General features: G+C 46.6%; 1 protein-coding gene across 1 annotated transcript in view; it reads right to left on the reverse strand.

Moving 5' to 3' along the window:
- Positions 1-13,507: 13,507 nt before the first annotated feature.
- LOC139560231 (collagen alpha-1(VI) chain-like) overlaps positions 13,508-19,868 on the reverse strand; it is a 57,235-nt gene continuing 50,874 nt past the window's right edge. Inside the window, exons 29-33 of the mRNA XM_071376811.1 lie at positions 18,720-18,829; positions 18,285-18,471; positions 15,652-15,823; positions 15,393-15,422; positions 13,508-15,240 (exon numbers count right to left, since the gene is read on the reverse strand). Coding sequence (XP_071232912.1) covers positions 14,639-15,240; positions 15,393-15,422; positions 15,652-15,823; positions 18,285-18,471; positions 18,720-18,829 — 1,101 coding nt within the window. The 3' untranslated portion in view covers positions 13,508-14,638. The remainder of the gene's footprint in view (positions 15,241-15,392; positions 15,423-15,651; positions 15,824-18,284; positions 18,472-18,719; positions 18,830-19,868) is intronic.

Below are 19,868 nucleotides of genomic sequence, written 5' to 3' on the forward strand. Positions count from 1 at the left end.
GACTCCACCCCTCCTGTCCTTAACCTGTAATACATTACATAGATGGAAGACTCCACCCCTCCTGTCTGTAACCTGTAATACATGACATAGATGGAAGACTCCACCCCTCCTGTCTATAACCTGTAATACATTATATAGATGGAAGACTCCACCCCTCCTGTCTATAACCTGTAATACATTACATAGATGGAAGACTCCACCCCTCCTGTCTATAACCTGTAATACATTATATAGATGGAAGACTCCACCCCTCCTGTCTATAACCTGTAATGCATTACATAGATGGAAGACTCCACCCCTCCTGTCTATAACCTGTAATACATTACATAGATGGAAGACTCCACCCCTCCTGTCTATAACCTGTAATACATTACATAGATGGAAGACTCCACCCCTCCTGTCTATAACCTGTAATACATTACATAGATGGAAGACTCCACCCCTCCTGTCCTTAACCTGTAATACATTACATAGATGGAAGACTCCACCCCTCCTGTCTATAACCTGTAATACATTACATAGATGGAAGACTCCACCCCTCCTGTCTATAACCTGTAATACATTACATAGATGGAAGACTCCACCCCTCCTGTCTATAACCTGTAATACATTACATAGATGGAAGACTCCACCCCTCCTGTCCTTAACCTGTAATACATTACATAGATGGAAGACTCCACCCCTCCTGTCTATAACCTGTAATACATTACATAGATGGAAGACTCCACCCCTCCTGTCTATAACCTGTAATACATTACATAGATGGAAGACTCCACCCCTCCTGTCTGTAACCTGTAATACATTACATAGATGGAAGACTCCACCCCTCCTGTCTATAACCTGTAATACATTACATAGATGGAAGACTCCACCCCTCCTGTCTGTAACCTGTAATACATTACATAGATGGAAGACTCCACCCCTCCTGTCCTTAACCTGTAATACATTACATAGATGGAAGACTCCACCCCTCCTGTCTATAACCTGTAATACATTACATAGATGGAAGACTCCACCCCTCCTGTCTATAACCTGTAATACATTATATAGATGGAAGACTCCACCCCTCCTGTCTGTAACCTGTAATACATTACATAGATGGAAGACTCCACCCCTCCTGTCCTTAACCTGTAATACATTACATAGATGGAAGACTCCACCCCTCCTGTCTATAACCTGTAATACATTACATAGATGGAAGACGGAAGGGACTTCATCACAGTTTAGCTGACACCATCTTCCTGACTTGAGAGTCTGGAATGGCTGCTTTGATGTGTCGGCACGAAGCGTAGATAATGAATGGGCTCTCAGACTTCAAGGCGGCTCCCTACGCTGGTTGAATATCCCCGTATTGTGAACCTTGGCAGTAAGGACATAATTTGCCACTAACATGAATCAAAACGTTATAACAGCCCTTCTACACTAACATGACCTGACATATATGATAACTACAACCTGTTAACCTTCTAGAGTCTAAGTCCTGAGGGGGGAGGGTTCTAAGGTCATTTATGGAATTGTTTTAAGATGGTCATATCAATGATTATTCAGCTTTTTGATTTAGAATTTTAAGACTGCTTAATGTATTTAAAAAAATTATTTAAAAAATATTTGATGAAACATTGACTATGACATGACACCCTTTGGAAACTATTCAGACCCTTTGACTTTTCACCCATTTTGTTATGTTACAGCCTTATTCTAAAATTGATTAAATAAATACAAAATCCTCAGCAATCTGCACACAATACCCCACAATGACAAAGCCAAAACAGGTTTTTAGATTGTTTTGCAAATAAAAAAGTACACAAAACGGAAATACCTTATTTACATAAGTATTCAGACCCTTAACTATGAGATTTGAAATTGAGCTCAGGTGCATCCTGTTTCCATTGATCAACCTTGAGATGTTTCTACAACTTGATTGGAGTCCACCTGTGGTAAATTCAATTGATTGAACGTGATTTGGAAAGGCACACACCTGTCTATATTAGAGGTCGACCGATTAATCGGCATGGACGATTAATTAGGGCCGATTTCAAGTTTTCATAACAATCGGTAATCTGCATTTTTGGACACCGATTATGGTCGATTACATCGCATTCCATGAGGAAACTGCGTGGCAGGCTGACCACCTTTTACACGAGTGCAGCAAGGAGCTGTCACGGTCGTCTGTTGAAGAAGGTGTGGACCAAAGCGCAGCGTTGTAAGTGTTCATGCTTTTTTAATTAAAACTGACCACTGAGACAAAATAACCAAAACTAGAACAACACGAAAACAGTTCTGTCTGGTGCAGACACAAAACAGAAAACTACCCACAAAAACCTAAGTATGGTTCTCAATCAGAGACAAAGATAGACAGCTGCCTCTGATTGAGAACCATACCCGGCCAAACACAAAGAAATACAAAACATAGAAAATGAACATAGAATGCCCACCCAAATCACACCCTGACCAAACCAAAATAGAGACATAAAAAGATCTCTTCGGTCAGGGCGTGACAGGAGGAGGTAAGTTGCTGGCTAGCATTAAATTATCTTATAAAAAACAATCAATCTTCACATAATCACTAGTTAACTACATATGGTTGATGATATTACTAGGTTAACTAGCTTGTCCTGTGTTGCATATAATCAATGCGGTGCCTGTTAATTTATCATTGAATCACAGCCTACTTCGACAAACGGGTGATGATTTAACAAAGGCGCATTTGCGAAAAAAGCACAATCATTGCACAAATGTACCTAACCATAAACATCTTTTGCCTTTCTTAAATCAATACACAGAAGTATATATTTTTAAACCTGCATATTTAGTTAAAATAAATGCATGTTAGCAGGCAATATTAACTAGGGAAATTGTGTCACTTCTCTTGCGTTCATTGCACGCAGTCAGGGTATATGCAACAGTTTGGGCCGCCTGGCTCGTTGCAAATGAAGAATCTTCCATAATTATGACATAACATTGAAGGTTGTTCAATGTAACAGGAATATTTAGACTTAGGGTTACCACCCGTTAGATAAAATACAGAACGGTTCCGTATGACACTGAAAGAATAAACATTTTGTTTTCGAAATGATAGTTTCCGGATTAGACCATATTAATGACCAGGCTCGTATTTCTGTGATAATTATATTATAACTAACTCTATGATTTGATATTTGATAGAGCAGTCTGACTGAGCGGTGGTAGGCAGCAGCAGGCTCGTAAGCATTCATTCAAACTTTACTGCGTTTGCCAGCAGCTCTTAGCAATGCTTGATCACAGCGCTGTTTATGACTTCAAGCCTATCAACTCCTGAGATTAGGCTGGCAATACTAAAGTGCCTATTACAACATCCAATAGTCAAAGGAAAATGAAATACAAATGGTATAGAGAGAAAAAGTCGACGCATGTTTCATAATTTATTTGAGACTAAATTCATTTTATTTATGAATTATATTAGGTTAAAATAAAAGTGCTCATTCAGTATTGTTGTAATTGTCAGTATTACAAATATACGTATAAAAATCGTCCGATTAATCGGTATCAGCTTTTTTTTGGTCCTCCAATAATCGGTATCGGCATTGAAAAATCATAATCGGTCGACCTCTAGTCTATATAAGGTCCCACAGTTGACAGTGCATGTCAGAGCCAAAACCAAGCCATGAGGTCGAGCTCCGAGACAGGATTGTGTCGAGGCACAGATCTGGGGAAGGGTACCAAAACATTTCTGCAGCATTGAAGAACCCCAAGAACACAGTGGCCTTCATCATTCTTAAATGGAAGAAGTTTGGGACCACCAAGACTCTTCCTAGAGCTGGCTGCCCGGCCAAACTGAGCAATCAGGGGAGAAGGGCCTTGGTCAGGGAGGTGACCAAGAACCCGATGGTCACTCTGACAGAGCTCCAGATTTCCTCTGCGGAGATGGGAGAACCTTCCAGAAGGACAACCATCTCTGCAGCACTCCACCAATCACTCCTTTATGGTGGCCAGACGGAAGCCACTCCTCAGTAAAAGTCACATGGCAGGCCGCTTGGATTGGGAGTTTGCCAAAAGGCACCTAAAGACTCTCAGACCATGAGAAACAAGAATCTCTGGTCTGATGAAACCAAGATTGAACTCAATGTCACGTCTGGAGGAAACCTGGCACCATCCCTACGGTGAAGCATGGTGGTGGCAGCATCATGCTGTGGGGGTGTTTTTCAGTGGCAGGAACTGGGAGACTAATCAGGATCGAGGAAAACATGAACGGAGCAAAGTACAGAGAGACCCTTGATGAAAACCTGCTCCAGAGGTCTCAGGACCTCAGACTGGGGTGAAGGTTCACCTTCCAACAGGACAATGACCCTAAGCACACAGCCAAGACAACGCAGGAGTGGCTTCAGGACAAGTCTCTGAATGTCCTTGAGTGGCCCAGCCAGAGCCCAGACTTGAACCCGACCGAACATCTCTGGAGAGACCTGAAAATAGCTGTACAGCGACGCTCCCCATCCAACCTGACAGAGCTTGAGAGGATCTGCAGAGAAGAATGGGAGAAACTCCCCAAATACAGGTGTGCCAAGCTTGTAGCGTCATACCCAAGAAGACTCGAGGCTGTAATCGCTGCCAAAGGTGCTTCAACAAAGTACTGAGTGAAGCATCTGAATACTTACATTAATGTCATATTTCATTATTATATATTTTTTAGCTACAATTTCTAAAAAACTGTTTTTCTTTGTCATTATGGGGTAGAGTTATTACCGGGTGTTGTGTGTAGATTGATCAAATCAAATCAAGTTTATTTTATATAGCCCTTCGTACATCAGCTAATATCTCGAAGTGCTGTACAGACACCCAGCCTAAAACCCCAAACAGCAAGCAATGCAGGTGTAGAAGCACGGTGGCTAGGAAAAACTCCCTAGAAAGGCCAAAACCTAGGAAGAAACCTAGAGAGGAACCAGGCTATGAGGGGTGGCCAGTCCTCTTCTGGCTGTGCTGGGTGGAGATTATAACAGAACTATGCCAAGATGTTCAAAATGTTCATAAGTGACAAGCATGGTCAAATAATAATCATGAATAATTTTCAGTTGGCTTTTCATAGCCGATCATCAAGAGTTGAAAATAGCAGGTCCGGGACAGGTGGCGGTTCCATAACCGCAGGCAGAACAGCTGAAACTGGAATAGCAGCAAGGCCAGGTGGACTGGGGACAGCAAGGAGCCATCACGCCCGGCAGCCCCGACGCACGGTCCCAGGGCTCAGGTCCTCCGAGAGAGAGAAAGAGAGAGAGAAGGAGAGAATTAGAGAGAGCCAAGATTTTCAAAATGTTCATAAATGACAAGCATGGACAAATAATAATCAGGAATAAAAGTCAGTTGGCTTTTCATAGCCGATCATTAAGAGTTGAACAGGTAGGGGTTCCATAACAGCAGGCAGAACAGTTGAAACTGGAACAGCAGCAAGGCCAGGTGGACTGGGGACAGCAAGGAGTCATCATGCCCGGTTTGCCGTGACGTATGGTCCTAGGGCTCAGGTTCTCCGAGAGAGAGAAAGAAAGAGAGAACGAGAGAATTAGAGAGAGCATAATTAAATTCACACAGGACACTGGATAAGATAGGAGAAGTACTCCAGGTATAACCAACTGACCCTAGCCCCCCGACACATAAACTACTGCAGCATAAATACTGGAGGCTGAGACAGGAGGGGTCAGGAGACACTGTGGCCCCATCCGATGATACCCCCGGACAGGGCCAAACAGGAAGGATATAACCCCACCCACTCTGCCAAAGCACAGCCCCCACACCACTAGCGGGATATCTTCAACCACCAACTTACAATCCTGAGACAAGGCCGAGTATAGCCCACAAAGATCTCCACCACAGCACAAACCAAGGGGGGGCGCCAACCCAGACAGGAAGATCACGTCAGTAACTCAACCCACTCAAGTGACGCACCCCTCCTAGGGACGGCATGAAAGAGCACCAGTAAGCCAGTGACTCAGCCCCTGTAATAGGGTTAGGGGCGGAGAATCCCAGTGGAGAGAGGGGAGCCGGCCAGGCAGAGACAGCAAGAGCGGTTCGTCGCTCCAGTGCCTTTCCGTTCACCTTCACACCCCTGGGCCAGACTACACTCAATCATAGGACCTACTGAAGAGATAAGTCTTCAATAAAGACTTAATGGTCGAGACCGAATCTGCGTCTCTCACATGGGTAGGCAGACCATTCCATAAAAATGGAGCTCTATAGGACAAAGTCCTGCCTCCAGCTGTTTGCTTAGAAATTCTAGGGACAATAAGAAGGCCTGCGTCTTGTGGCTGTAGCATATGTGTAGGTATATATGGCAGGACCAAATTGGAGAGATAGGTAGGAGCAAGCCCATGTAATGCTTTGTAGGTTAGCAGTAAAACCTTGAGATCAGCCCTAGCCTGAACAGGAAGCCAGCGTAGAGAGGCTAGCACTGGAGTAATATGATCAAATGTTTTGGTTCTTGTCAAGATTCTAGCAGGCGTGCTGAGCACTAACTGAGGTTTATTTAGTGTTTTATCCAGGTAGCCAGAGATTAGAGCATTGCAGTAGTCTAATCTAGAAGTGACAAATGCATGGATTAGATTTCTGCCACATTTTTTGAAACATTCTTGATATGTTCGTCAAAAGAGAGATCAGGGTCCAGAGCACACTGAGTTACTTCACAGTTTTATTTGATACCACTGTACAACCATCAAGATTAATTAACAGAATATCTCTTTGTTTTTTGGGAACTAGAACTAGTATCTCTGTATTTTCTGAGTTTAAAACTAAAAGATTTGCAATTTTGGGGCCTCACCATGTTTCATCGAAATGTACAGCTGTGTGTCGTCCGCATAGCAGTGAAAGTAAACTTTATGTTTCCGAATGACATCACCAAGAGGTAAAATATATAGTGAAAACAATAGTGGTCCTAAAACTGTATTGACGCTTTGCCTGTTTGATGGTTTGTCGCAGGGCATAGCAGGATTTCTTGTAAGCTTCCGGGTTAGAGTCCCGCACCTTGAAAGCGGCAGCTCTACCCTTTAGCTCAGTCCGGATGTTGCCTGTAATCCATGGCTTCTGGTTGGGGTATGTACGTACAGTCACTGTGGGGACGACGTCCTCGATGCACTTATTGATAAAGCCAGTGACTGATGTGGTGTACTCCTCAATGCCATCGGAAGAATCCCGGAACATGTTCCAGTCTGTGCTACAAAACAGTCCTGTAGCTTAGCATCTGCTTCATCTGACCACTTTTTTATAGACCGAGTCACTGGTACTTCCTGCTTTAATTTTTGCTTGTAAACAGGAATCAGGAGGATAGAGTTGTGGTCGGATTTACCAAATGGAGGGCGAGGGAGAGCTTTGTACGCGTCTCTGTGTGTGGAGTACAGGTGACCTAGATTTTTTTCTCCCTCTGGTTGCACATTTAACATGTTGATGGGAATTTGGTAGAACTGATTTAAGTTTCCCTGCATTAAAGTCTCCGGCCACTATTAGTGCCGCCTCTGGGTGGTTTCCTGTTTACTTATTTCCTTATACAGCTGACTGAGTGCGGTCTTAGTGCCCATATTTGTCTGTGGTGGTAAATAAACAGCCACGAAAAGTATAGCCGAAAACACTCAAGGCAAGTAGTGTGGCCTGCAATTTATCACAATATACTCTCCTTCAGGCGAGCAAAATCTAGAGACTTCCTTAGATTCGTGCACCAGCTGTTGTATACAAATATGCACAGACCGCCCCCCCCCCCTCGTCTTACCGGAGTGTGCTGTTCTATCTTGCCGATGCAGCGTATATCCCGCTAGCTGAATATCCATGTTGTCATTCAGCCACGATTCCTTGAAACATAGGATATTACAGTTTTTGATGTAGGATATTCGTGATCGTACCTCGTCTAATATATTGTCCAATGATTGCACATTGGCGAGTAGTATTGACGGTAATGGCAGCTTTCCCATTCGCCTTCTCCGGGTTCTGACCAGGCATCCGGCTCTTGTTCAAGTGGTACCAGAGTGTCAAGTCTAGATCCAAGAGGCTTCTAAACAGCTTCTACCCCCAAGTCATAAGACTCCTGAACATCTAATCAAATGGCTCCCCAGACTATTTGCATTGTCTCCCCCTCTTCTACGCTGCTGCTACTACTCTCTGTTATTATATATGCATAGTCACTTTAATAACTTTACCTACATGTACATATTACCTCAATAACCTCGACACCGGTGTCCCCGCACATTGACTCTGTACCGGTACCCCCTGTATATATCCTCCACATTGACTCTGTACCGTAACACCCTGTATATAGCCTCCACATTGACTCTGTACCGTTACCCCCTGTATATAGCCTCCACATTGACTCTGTACCGGTACCCCCTGTATATAGTCTCCACATTGACTCTGTACCGGTACCCCCTGTATATATCCTCCACATTGACTCTGTACCGTAACACCCTGTATATAGCCTCCACATTGACTCTGTACCGGTACCCCCTGTATATAGCCTCCACATTGACTCTGTACCGGTACCCCCTGTATATAGCCTCCACATTGACTCTGTACCGTAACACCCTGTATATAGCCTCCACATTGACTCTGTACCGGTATCCCCTGTATATAGCCTCCACATTGACTCTGTACCGTAACACCCTGTATATAGCCTCCACATTGACTCTGTACCGGTACCCCCTGTATATAGCCTCCACATTGACTCTGTACCGTAACACCCTGTATATAGCCTCCACATTGACTCTGTACCGGTATCCCCTGTATATAGCCTCCACATTGACTCTGTACCGTAACACCCTGTATATAGCCTCCACATTGACTCTGTACCGTAACACCCTGTATATAGCCTCCACATTGACTCTGTACCAGTACCCCCTGTATATAGCCTCCACATTGACTCTGTACCGTAACACCCTGTATATAGCCTCCACATTGACTCTGTACCGGTACCCCCTGTATATAGCCTCCACATTGACTCTGTACCGGTACCCCCTGTATATAGCCTCCATATTGACTCTGTACCAGTACCCCCTGTATATAGCCTCCACATTGACTCTGTACCAGTACCCCCTGTATATAGCCTCCACATTGACTCTGTACCGGTATCCCCTGTATATAGCCTCCACATTGACTCTGTACCGGTACCCCCTGTATATAGCCTCCACATTGACTCTGTACCGGTACCCCCTGTATATAGCCTCCACATTGACTCTGTACCGGTACCCCCTGTATATAGCCTCCACATTGACTCTGTACCGGTACCCCCTGTATATAGCCTCCACATTGACTCTGTACCGGTACCCCCTGTATATAGCCTCCACATTGACTCTGTACCGGTACCCCCTGTATATAGCCTCCACATTGACTCTGTACCGGTACCCCCTGTATATAGCCTCCACATTGACTCTGTACCGGTACCCCCTGTATATAGCCTCCACATTGACTCTGTACTGGTACCCCCTGTATATAGCCTCCACATTGACTCTGTACCGGTACCCCCTGTATATAGCCTCCACATTGACTCTGTACCGGTACCCCCTGTATATAACCTCCACATTGACTCTGTACCGGTACCCCCTGTATATAGCCTCCACATTGACTCTGTACCGGTACCCCCTGTATATAGCCTCCACATTGACTCTGTACCGGTACCCCCTGTATATAGCCTCCACATTGACTCTGTACCGGTACCCCCTGTATATAGCCTCCACATTGACTCTGTACCGGTACACCCTGTATATAGCCTCCACATTGACTCTGTACTGGTACCCCCTGTATATAGCCTCCACATTGACTCTGTACCGGTACCCCCTGTATATAGCCTCCACATTGACTCTGTACCGGTACCCCCTGTATATAGCCCCCACATTGACTCTCTTCCGGTACACCCTGTATATAGCCTCCACATTGACTCTGTACTGGTACCCCCTGTATATAGCCCCCACATTGACTCTGTACCGGTACCCCCTGTATATAGCCTCCACACTGACTCTGTACTGGTACCCCCTGTATATAGCCTCCACATTGACTCTGTACCGGTAACACCCTGTATATAGCCCCCACATTGACTCTGTACCGGTACCCCCTGTATATAGCCTCCACATTGACTCTGTACCGGTACCCCCTGTATATAGCCTCCACATTGACTCTGTACCGGTACCCCCTGTATATAGCCTCCATATTGACTCTGTACCAGTACCCCCTGTATATAGCCTCCACATTGACTCTGTACCGTAACACCCTGTATATAGCCCCCACATTGACTCGGTACCGGTACCCCCTGTATATAGCCTCCACATTGACTCTGTACTGTTACCCCCTGTATATAGCCTCCACATTGACTCTGTACTGGTACCCCCTGTATATAGCCTCCACATTGACTCTGTACTGGTACCCCCTGTATATAGCCTCCACATTGACTCTGTACCGGTACCCCCTGTATATAGCCTCCATATTGACTCTGTACCAGTACCCCCTGTATATAGCCTCCACATTGACTCTGTACCGGTACCCCCTGTATATAGCCTCCACATTGACTCTGTACCGGTACCCCCTGTATATAACCTCCACATTGACTCTGTACTGGTACCCCCTGTATATAGCCTCCACATTGACTCTGTACTGGTACCCCCTGTATATAGCCTCCACATTGACTCTGTACTGGTACCCCCTGTATATAGCCTCCACATTGACTCTGTACCGGTACCCCCTGTATATAGCCTCCACATTGACTCTGTACCGGTACACCCTGTATATAGCCTCCACATTGACTCTGTACTGGTACCCCCTGTATATAGCCTCCACATTGACTCTGTACCGGTACCCCCTGTATATAGCCTCCACATTGACTCTGTACCGGTACCCCCTGTATATAGCCCCCACATTGACTCTCTTCCGGTACACCCTGTATATAGCCTCCACATTGACTCTGTACCGGTACCCCCTGTATATAGCCTCCACATTGACTCTGTACCGGTACCCCCTGTATATAGCCTCCACATTGACTCTGTACCGGTACCCCCTGTATATAGCCTCCATATTGACTCTGTACCAGTACCCCCTGTATATAGCCTCCACATTGACTCTGTACCGTAACACCCTGTATATAGCCCCCACATTGACTCGGTACCGGTACCCCCTGTATATAGCCTCCACATTGACTCTGTACTGTTACCCCCTGTATATAGCCTCCACATTGACTCTGTACCGGTACCCCCTGTATATAGCCTCCACATTGACTCTGTACCGGTACCCCCTGTATATAGCCTCCACATTGACTCTGTACCGGTACCCCCTGTATATAGCCTCCATATTGACTCTGTACCAGTACCCCCTGTATATAGCCTCCACATTGACTCTGTACCGGTACCCCCTGTATATAGCCTCCACATTGACTCTGTACCGGTACCCCCTGTATATAGCCTCCACATTGACTCTGTACTGGTACCCCCTGTATATAGCCTCCACATTGACTCTGTACCGGTACCCCCTGTATATAGCCTCCACATTGACTCTGTACCGGTACCCCCTGTATATAGCCTCCACATTGACTCTGTACCGGTACCCCCTGTATATAGCCTCCACATTGACTCTGTACCGGTACCCCCTGTATATAGCCTCCACATTGACTCTGTACTGGTACCCCCTGTATATAGCCTCCACATTGACTCTGTACCGGTACCCCCTGTATATAGCCTCCACATTGACTCTGTACCGGTACCCCCTGTATATAGCCTCCACATTGACTCTGTACTGGTACCCCCTGTATATAGCCTCCACATTGACTCTGTACCGGTACCCCCTGTATATAGCCTCCACATTGACTCTGTACTGGTACCCCCTGTATATAGCCCCCACATTGACTCTGTACCGGTACCCCCTGTATATAGCCTCCACATTGACTCTGTACCGGTACACCCTGTATATAGCCTCCACATTGACTCTGTACTGGTACCCCCTGTATATAGCCTCCACATTGACTCTGTACCGGTAGCCCCTGTATATAGCCTCCACATTGACTCTGTACCGGTACCCCCTGTATATAGCCCCCACATTGACTCTCTTCCGGTACACCCTGTATATAGCCTCCACATTGACTCTGTACTGGTACCCCCTGTATATAGCCCCCACATTGACTCTGTACCGGTACCCCCTGTATATAGCCTCCACACTGACTCTGTACTGGTACCCCCTGTATATAGCCTCCACATTGACTCTGTACCGGTAACACCCTGTATATAGCCCCCACATTGACTCTGTACCGGTACCCCCTGTATATAGCCTCCACATTGACTCTGTACCGGTACCCCCTGTATATAGCCTCCACATTGACTCTGTACCGGTACCCCCTGTATATAGCCTCCATATTGACTCTGTACCAGTACCCCCTGTATATAGCCTCCACATTGACTCTGTACCGTAACACCCTGTATATAGCCCCCACATTGACTCGGTACCGGTACCCCCTGTATATAGCCTCCACATTGACTCTGTACTGTTACCCCCTGTATATAGCCTCCACATTGACTCTGTACCGGTACCCCCTGTATATAGCCTCCACATTGACTCTGTACCGGTACCCCCTGTATATAGCCTCCACATTGACTCTGTACCGGTACCCCCTGTATATAGCCTCCATATTGACTCTGTACCAGTACCCCCTGTATATAGCCTCCACATTGACTCTGTACCGGTACCCCCTGTATATAGCCTCCACATTGACTCTGTACCGGTACCCCCTGTATATAGCCTCCACATTGACTCTGTACTGGTACCCCCTGTATATAGCCCCCACATTGACTCTCTTCCGGTACACCCTGTATATAGCCCCGCTATTGTTATTTACTGCTGCTCTTTATTTATTCATCTTATCTCTTACTCTTTGGGAGGGATTTTCTTAAAACTGCATTGTTGGTTAAGGACTTGTAAGTAAGCATTTCACTGTTGTGACAAATACAATTTTATTTTATTTGATAGATAGCTGCAGCTGGCTATCCTATCACCAAGCTATGCTAGCTAGCTGCTGACAGCTTGTCTAAACAAGGTCAGCACAGGCTTTAGCCTACACATAGAACTGAATTAGCTGACCATCTTGAGACGGCAGTCAGAAGGGGAGAACTCAACTCCAAAACGTATTTCTCTCCATAGCAAAGCTAGCTTAGCTCACCTTGATGTACTCACTACTGCCCATGTTTGTGAGATTGAATGGTAAAGACACACCCACATGACTACTTACGTTAGCCTTCAGTCATGGCCGCTACCATTTCTTAAAAACGAGGCCAAAACAGGATATGCAGTCACCCTTTAACCCAGAAGGCCCCTTGAGGTCAAAATACCTATTTGTTTTAGGCCAATGAGAAAGAAGAGAGGTGTGTCAATGACAGAAGGGTGTGTGTGTGTGTGTGTGTGTGTGTGTGTGTGTGTGTGTGTGTGTGTGTGTGTGTGTGTGTGTGTGTGTGTGTGTGTGTGTGTGTGTGTGTGTGTGTGTGTGTGTGTGTTGTGTGTGTGTGTGTAGGACATACAGAAAACAGACACTACAGAAACATTTATTGGGGGTGAAGCGGCATTTAATGAAGCAGCTTGTTTGGTCCAAACAAAATGTCTGGCGGCAGGTTTTCTTCCAGGTCAAGACATCAGTTTTACACGTAGAAGTCTGTCTACTGCTACAGAGGTCATCTGACTCTGAGACACTTGCTCTGAACGATAGCACCAAGGATTAATGATTTATTACATAGAGGGAATTTCCTGCTGACAACACACACAATCTGTTACCTGGAACGTCGAAGGACTGAATAATCCGGCCAAAACAATGTTGACGGTTGGTGGCCTTCAAGGGTTAATGAGGCTGATACAGAGAGGAGTGTGTGTGTGTGTGTGTGTGTGTGTGTGTGTGTGTGTGTGTGTGTGTGTGTGTGTGTGTGTGTGTGTGTGTGTGTGTGTGTGTGTGTGTGTGTGTGTGTGTGTGTGTGTGTGTGTGTGTGTGTGTGTGTGTGTGTCATCATCTGAACAAGTGAACCCAGACATACTGTTTATAGAGAAAATCCTACATGATATGCTGGACATTAGAGACCATTCCCCTAAACACACACATACGCTAACAGTCTGTGTCCAGCTGTTCAGTATCTTCATTTGGACAAGGTTGTCTAGAGGGAGGATGTTTCATGTTTAACTTTGATGTTTAAAACATATGGAGTGATGTCATATCCTGTTCTGTCTCTGATCTACAAACAACATAAAATAAGTTTGTTTAAAAAAAAACACACAAAAAAAAACATTATTTTACAGTACACCGTTCTGTTTAATGCTGTGTTCATGTGCTGCTTGGAATTATGGAACTGGGAACAGTCTGACTGGGAATTATGGAACTGGGAACAGTCTGACTGGAAGGATTTACAACTTAGATAACAAACTGTTTTAGACATCTGAAACTAGTTTCTGTTACGGGAGTTTTTCAGAAATTTCCCGGTTGGTTAGGTCCTGATAATCCAGAGAGCACATGAACACAGTGTAACACAATCTCTTACACAGTCTGACACACAATCGTCTTCTGTCATTATCGGACATAAAAACACAACTAAAACACAGTGATAGTAAATGAGCGACGAAGTACGAATGGACATTCATAATGAGGGAGACTAAACTCTAAAGCATGTGGTCCCAGCCCTTGCCCCTGAACTCAGGCCTGAGAGACCCTGCGGGACACGGTCTGGTAGAACACGCCACGCAGCAGAGATGGGTAGTCTGGGACGCGGAACAGGTGGCGCTGGGCGTAGGTGACATCGTAACTCCTCCCCCTGCTGACCAGCGAGCGCAGGTTGGCCTCGCTCACCTGATTGCCCACGGTGATAACGTACAGCTCCACTCCCGCCTCCGACACCAGCCGCACGCGCTTCTCCAACATCACCTCAGTAACGCCCTGCGACCTCCCGTCCGAGAACAGTACCAGCTTCTTCTTCCTGTTCCCGCCCCCTGATGTCTTGAATTGCTCCATGGCGAAGGCCATCGCCTTGGTAACGTCAGTACCGTCGTTCTGGAAGGTGGCGGCATCGATCTTACTGGTCAGCGCGGTGAGGTTAGAGGTCAGCTCCGCCTCCATGCGGCGTTCGCGGCTGTACTGGCCCACGGCGACACGCACGACAGCGCGGCCGGACCTCTCGGCAGACAGGAAGCGCTCAGCCAGACGCTTGACGAAGGTCTTGCTGGAGTCAAAGTTCCTCTGTCCCACACTGGCGGAACTGTCCATCATCAACACGATGTCTGTGTCCCCTGAGAACGAGACTGGAGGACAGAAACAACAGGATAAACAACAACATCCAAGAAGAAGAATATATAGAGAAACCCTGATCCTAACCCATGCACATGTCTGAAGACAATGAGACTGTAGAGATCAGGACAGAGATGAACCACATTGTAACAAACGGTTGACTTACTGGGACATTTGTAGTTGGGACACTTCTTATCTGTGGAAGGAAATAGAGAAACACAAATGGATTAGGACATTTTCAAGTCAATGATTTACACAGAAGTAATGTTAGAGTCTGTATCAGAACCAAGGGGTTCACTAGCGTGCGTGTGTGTGTGTGTGTGTGTGTGTGTGTGTGTGTGTGTGTGTGTGTGTGTGTGTGTGTGTGTGTGTGTGTGTGTGTGTGTGTGTGTGTGTGTGTGGTGCGTGCGTGCGTGCGTGTGTACCTTCACAGATGCGCGTGGTGAGGTTCTGTAGAAAGGAGTCATCCAGCAGCTCAGCGAAGTTCTCCAGGACGAAGGAGAAGCCTGGTTTAGGGTCGCTCTTACAGACCACAGCACTGAGCTGTTCATGGTTGGGCTGACGGCCAGAGTAGTCCTTCACTCCCAGACCACCCACCTGACAGAGAGAGGGGGGCAGGGTTAGTGTGTGTGTGTGTGTGTGTGTGTGTGTGTGTGTGTGTGTGCTTAATGGATTGTGCGTTGTGATATGATGTTGCAGGTCGTACTGAAGCTTGCCTCCATCCTTCGAGTTCTGGATAACTGGATAGCACCCAGTTACTGGTGTGAACCAGACGGGGAGGTTTCCCACAGTGTGTTGTCTCTTACCTTGATGTCCTTCCCACAGTGTGTTGTCCCTTACCTTGATGTCCGTCCCACAGTGTGTTGTCCCTTACCTTGATGTCCTTCCCACAGTGTGTTGTCCCTTACCTTGATGCCTTTCACAGTGTGTTGTCCCTTACCTTGGTGTCCTTCCCACAGTGTGTTGAGCCTTACCTTGATGCCCTTCACAGTGTGTTGTCCCTTACCTTGATGCCCTTCACAGTGTGTTGTCCCTTACCTTGATGCCCTTCACAGTGTGTTGTCCCTTACCTTGATGTCCTTCCCACAGTGTGTTGTCCCTTACCTTGATGTCCTTCACAGTGTGTTGTCCCTTACCTTGATGTCCGTCCCACAGTGTGTTGTCCCTTACCTTGATGTCCTTTCCACAGTGTGTTGTCCCTTACCTTGATGTCCGTCCCACAGTGTGTTGTCTCTTACCTTGATGTCCGTCCCATAGTGTGTTGTCTCTTACCTTGATGTCCGTCCCACAGTGTGTTGTCTCTTACCTTGATGTCCTTCCCACAGTGTGTTGTCCCTTACCTTGATGTCCTTCACAGTGTGTTGTCCCTTACCTTGATGTCCGTCCCACAGTGTGTTGTCCCTTACCTTGATGTCCTTTCCACAGTGTGTTGTCCCTTACCTTGATGTCCGTCCCACAGTGTGTTGTCTCTTACCTTGATGTCCGTCCCATAGTGTGTTGTCTCTTACCTTGATGTCCGTCCCACAGTGTGTTGTCTCTTACCTTGATGTCCGTCCCATAGTGTGTTGTCTCTTACCTTGATGTCCGTCCCACAGTGTGTTGTCTCTTACCTTGATGTCCGTCCCACAGTGTGTTGTCTCTTACCTTGATGCCCTTCACAGTGTGTTGTCTCTTACCTTGATGTCCGTCCCATAGTGTGTTGTCTCTTACCTTGATGTCCGTCCCATAGTGTGTTGTCTCTTACCTTGATGTCCGTCCCACAGTGTGTTGTCTCTTACCTTGATGTCCGTCCCACAGAGTGTGTTGTCCCTTACCTTGATATCCTTCACAGTGTGTTGTCCCTTACCTTGATGCCCTTCACAGTGTGTTGTCCCTTACCTTGATGCCCTTCACAGTGTGTTGTCCCTTACCTTGATGCCCTTCACAGTGTGTTGTCCCTTACCTTGATGTCCTTCACAGTGTGTTGTCCCTTACCTTGATGCCCTTCACAGTGTTGTCCCTTACCTTGATGCCCTTCACAGTGTGTTGTCCCTTACCTTGATGTCCGTCCCATAGTGTGTTGTCCCTTACCTTGATGTCCGTCCCACAGAGTGTGTTGTCCCTTACCTTGATGCCCTTCCCACAGAGTGTGTTGTCCCTTACCTTGACGCCCTTCACAGTGTGTTGTCCCTTACCTTGATGTCCATCCCACAGTGTGTTGTCCCTTACCTTGATGCCCTTCACAGTGTGTTGTCCCTTACCTTGATGTCCGTCCCATAGTGTGTTGTCCCTTACCTTGATGTCCGTCCCACAGTGTGTTGTCCCTTACCTTGATGTCCGTCCCACAGTGTGTTGTCTCTTACCTTGATGTCCATCCCACAGTGTGTTGTCCCTTACCTTGATGTCCGTCCCACAGTGTGTTGTCCCTTACCTTGATGTCCGTCCCACAGTGTGTTGTCCCTTACCTTGATGTCCGTCCCACAGTGTGTTGTCCCTTACCTTGATGCCCTTCACAGTGTGTTGTCCCTTACCTTGATGCCCTTCACAGTGTGTTGTCCCTTACCTTGATGCCCTTCACAGTGTGTTGTCTCTTACCTTGATGCCCTTCACAGTGTGTTGTCCCTTACCTTGATGCCCTTCACAGTGTGTTGTCCCTTACCTTGATGTCCTTCACAGTGTGTTGTCCCTTACCTTGATGTCCTTCACAGTGTGTTGTCTCTTACCTTGATGCCCTTCACAGTGTGTTGTCCCTTACCTTGATGTCCTTCACAGTGTGTTGTCCCTTACCTTGATGTCCTTCACAGTGTGTTGTCCCTTACCTTGATGTCCTTCACAGTGTGTTGTCCCTTACCTTGATGTCCGTCCCACAGTGTGTTGTCCCTTACCTTGATGTCCTTCACAGTGTGTTGTCCCTTACCTTGATGTCCTTCACAGTGTGTTGTCCCTTACCTTGATGTCCGTCCCACAGTGTGTTGTCCCTTACCTTGATGTCCTTCACAGTGTGTTGTCCCTTACCTTGATGTCCTTCACAGTGTGTTGTCCCTTACCTTGATGCCCTTCACAGTGTGTTGTCCCTTACCTTGATGCCCTTCCCACACAGCGTGTTGAGCGGTGTTTTATCTCTGGTGATATCAGAGCGTCCGTCGGTAAGCACTAGGACCACGCGGTTCTCCTGCTGCAGACGGTCAATCATGTTGGTCAGAGAGAACTGCAGAGCCTCCCCTGTATAGGTGGCCTCGGCCAGCCAGCGCAGGTCCCGCACCGCCCTACACAGAGACACACACAGAGACAGGCACAGACACACACAGACAGAAAAGACGGACAGACACACAGACACCGACAGACAGAGTGACACGCACACACACAGGCACGTATGTTAAGTACTGAAGAGCCTCTCCTGTATAGTGGGCCTCAGCCAGTGCAGGTCCTGTACTGCCCTACACACAATGTACAGAGCGATGATTGTGTGTGTGTGTGTTTGTATGTGTTGGTACGTGTGTATTTGTGTACTTACTGTTTGAGCTCAGTGAGTGTGTTAATGTTGGGGTCTCCCAGTCTGACAGCCTCCTGGGCTCCATCCCCACTGTACTGCACCACACCCACCCTGGAGTCATTAAAACCAAACTACACACACACACACACACACACACACACACACACACACACACACACACACACACACACACACACACACACACACACACACACACACACACACACACACACACACACACACACACACACACACACACACACACACACACACACACACACACACACACACACACACACACACACAGAGGATGGGACGTTAAACGGGTGTCCTGACTCTCTGAGGTCACTAAAGATCCCATGGAACATATCGTAAGAGTAGGGGTGTTAACCCCGGTGTCCTGACTCTCTGTGGTCACTAAAGATCCCATGGAACATATCGTAAGAGTAGGGGTGTTAACCCCGGTGTCCTGACTCTCTGTGGTCACTAAAGATCCCATGGAACATATCGTAAGAGTAGTGGTGTTAACCCCGGTGTCCTGACTCTCTGAGGTCATTAAAGATCCCATGGAACATATCGTAAGAGTAGGGGTGTTAACCCCGGTGTCCTGACTCTCTGAGGTCATTAAAGATCCCATGGAACATATCGTAAGAGTAGGGGTGTTAACCCCGGTGTCCTGACTCTCTGAGGTCATTAAAGATCCCATGGAACATATCGTAAGAGTAGTGGTGTTAACCCCGGTGTCCTGACTCTCTGAGGTCATTAAAGATCCCATGGAACATATCGTAAGAGTAGGGGTGTTAACCCCGGTGTCCTGACTCTCTGAGGTCATTAAAGATCCCATGGAACATATCGTAAGAGTAGGGGTGTTAACCCCGGTGTCCTGGCTAAATTCCCAATCTGGTCCTCATACCGTCACGGTCACCTAATCATCCCCAGCTTCCAATTGGCTCATTCATCCCCCTTCCTCTCCCCTGTAACTATTCCCCAGGTCATTGCTGTAAATGAGAATATGAGTCTCTACTTTTTACCAATGTAAAAAAAAATCTTTTTTTCTACATTTCTACATAAGACCGAATCCAGGTGCGGGTTAAATAAAACATTAAAATAAGGGTTATATAAAACATTAAAATAAGGGTTAAAAAAAACATTAAAATAAGGGTTATATAA

The sequence above is a fragment of the Salvelinus alpinus genome, chromosome 30 (assembly GCF_045679555.1).
Source record: "Salvelinus alpinus chromosome 30, SLU_Salpinus.1, whole genome shotgun sequence".
Lineage (NCBI taxonomy): Eukaryota > Metazoa > Chordata > Actinopteri > Salmoniformes > Salmonidae > Salvelinus > Salvelinus alpinus.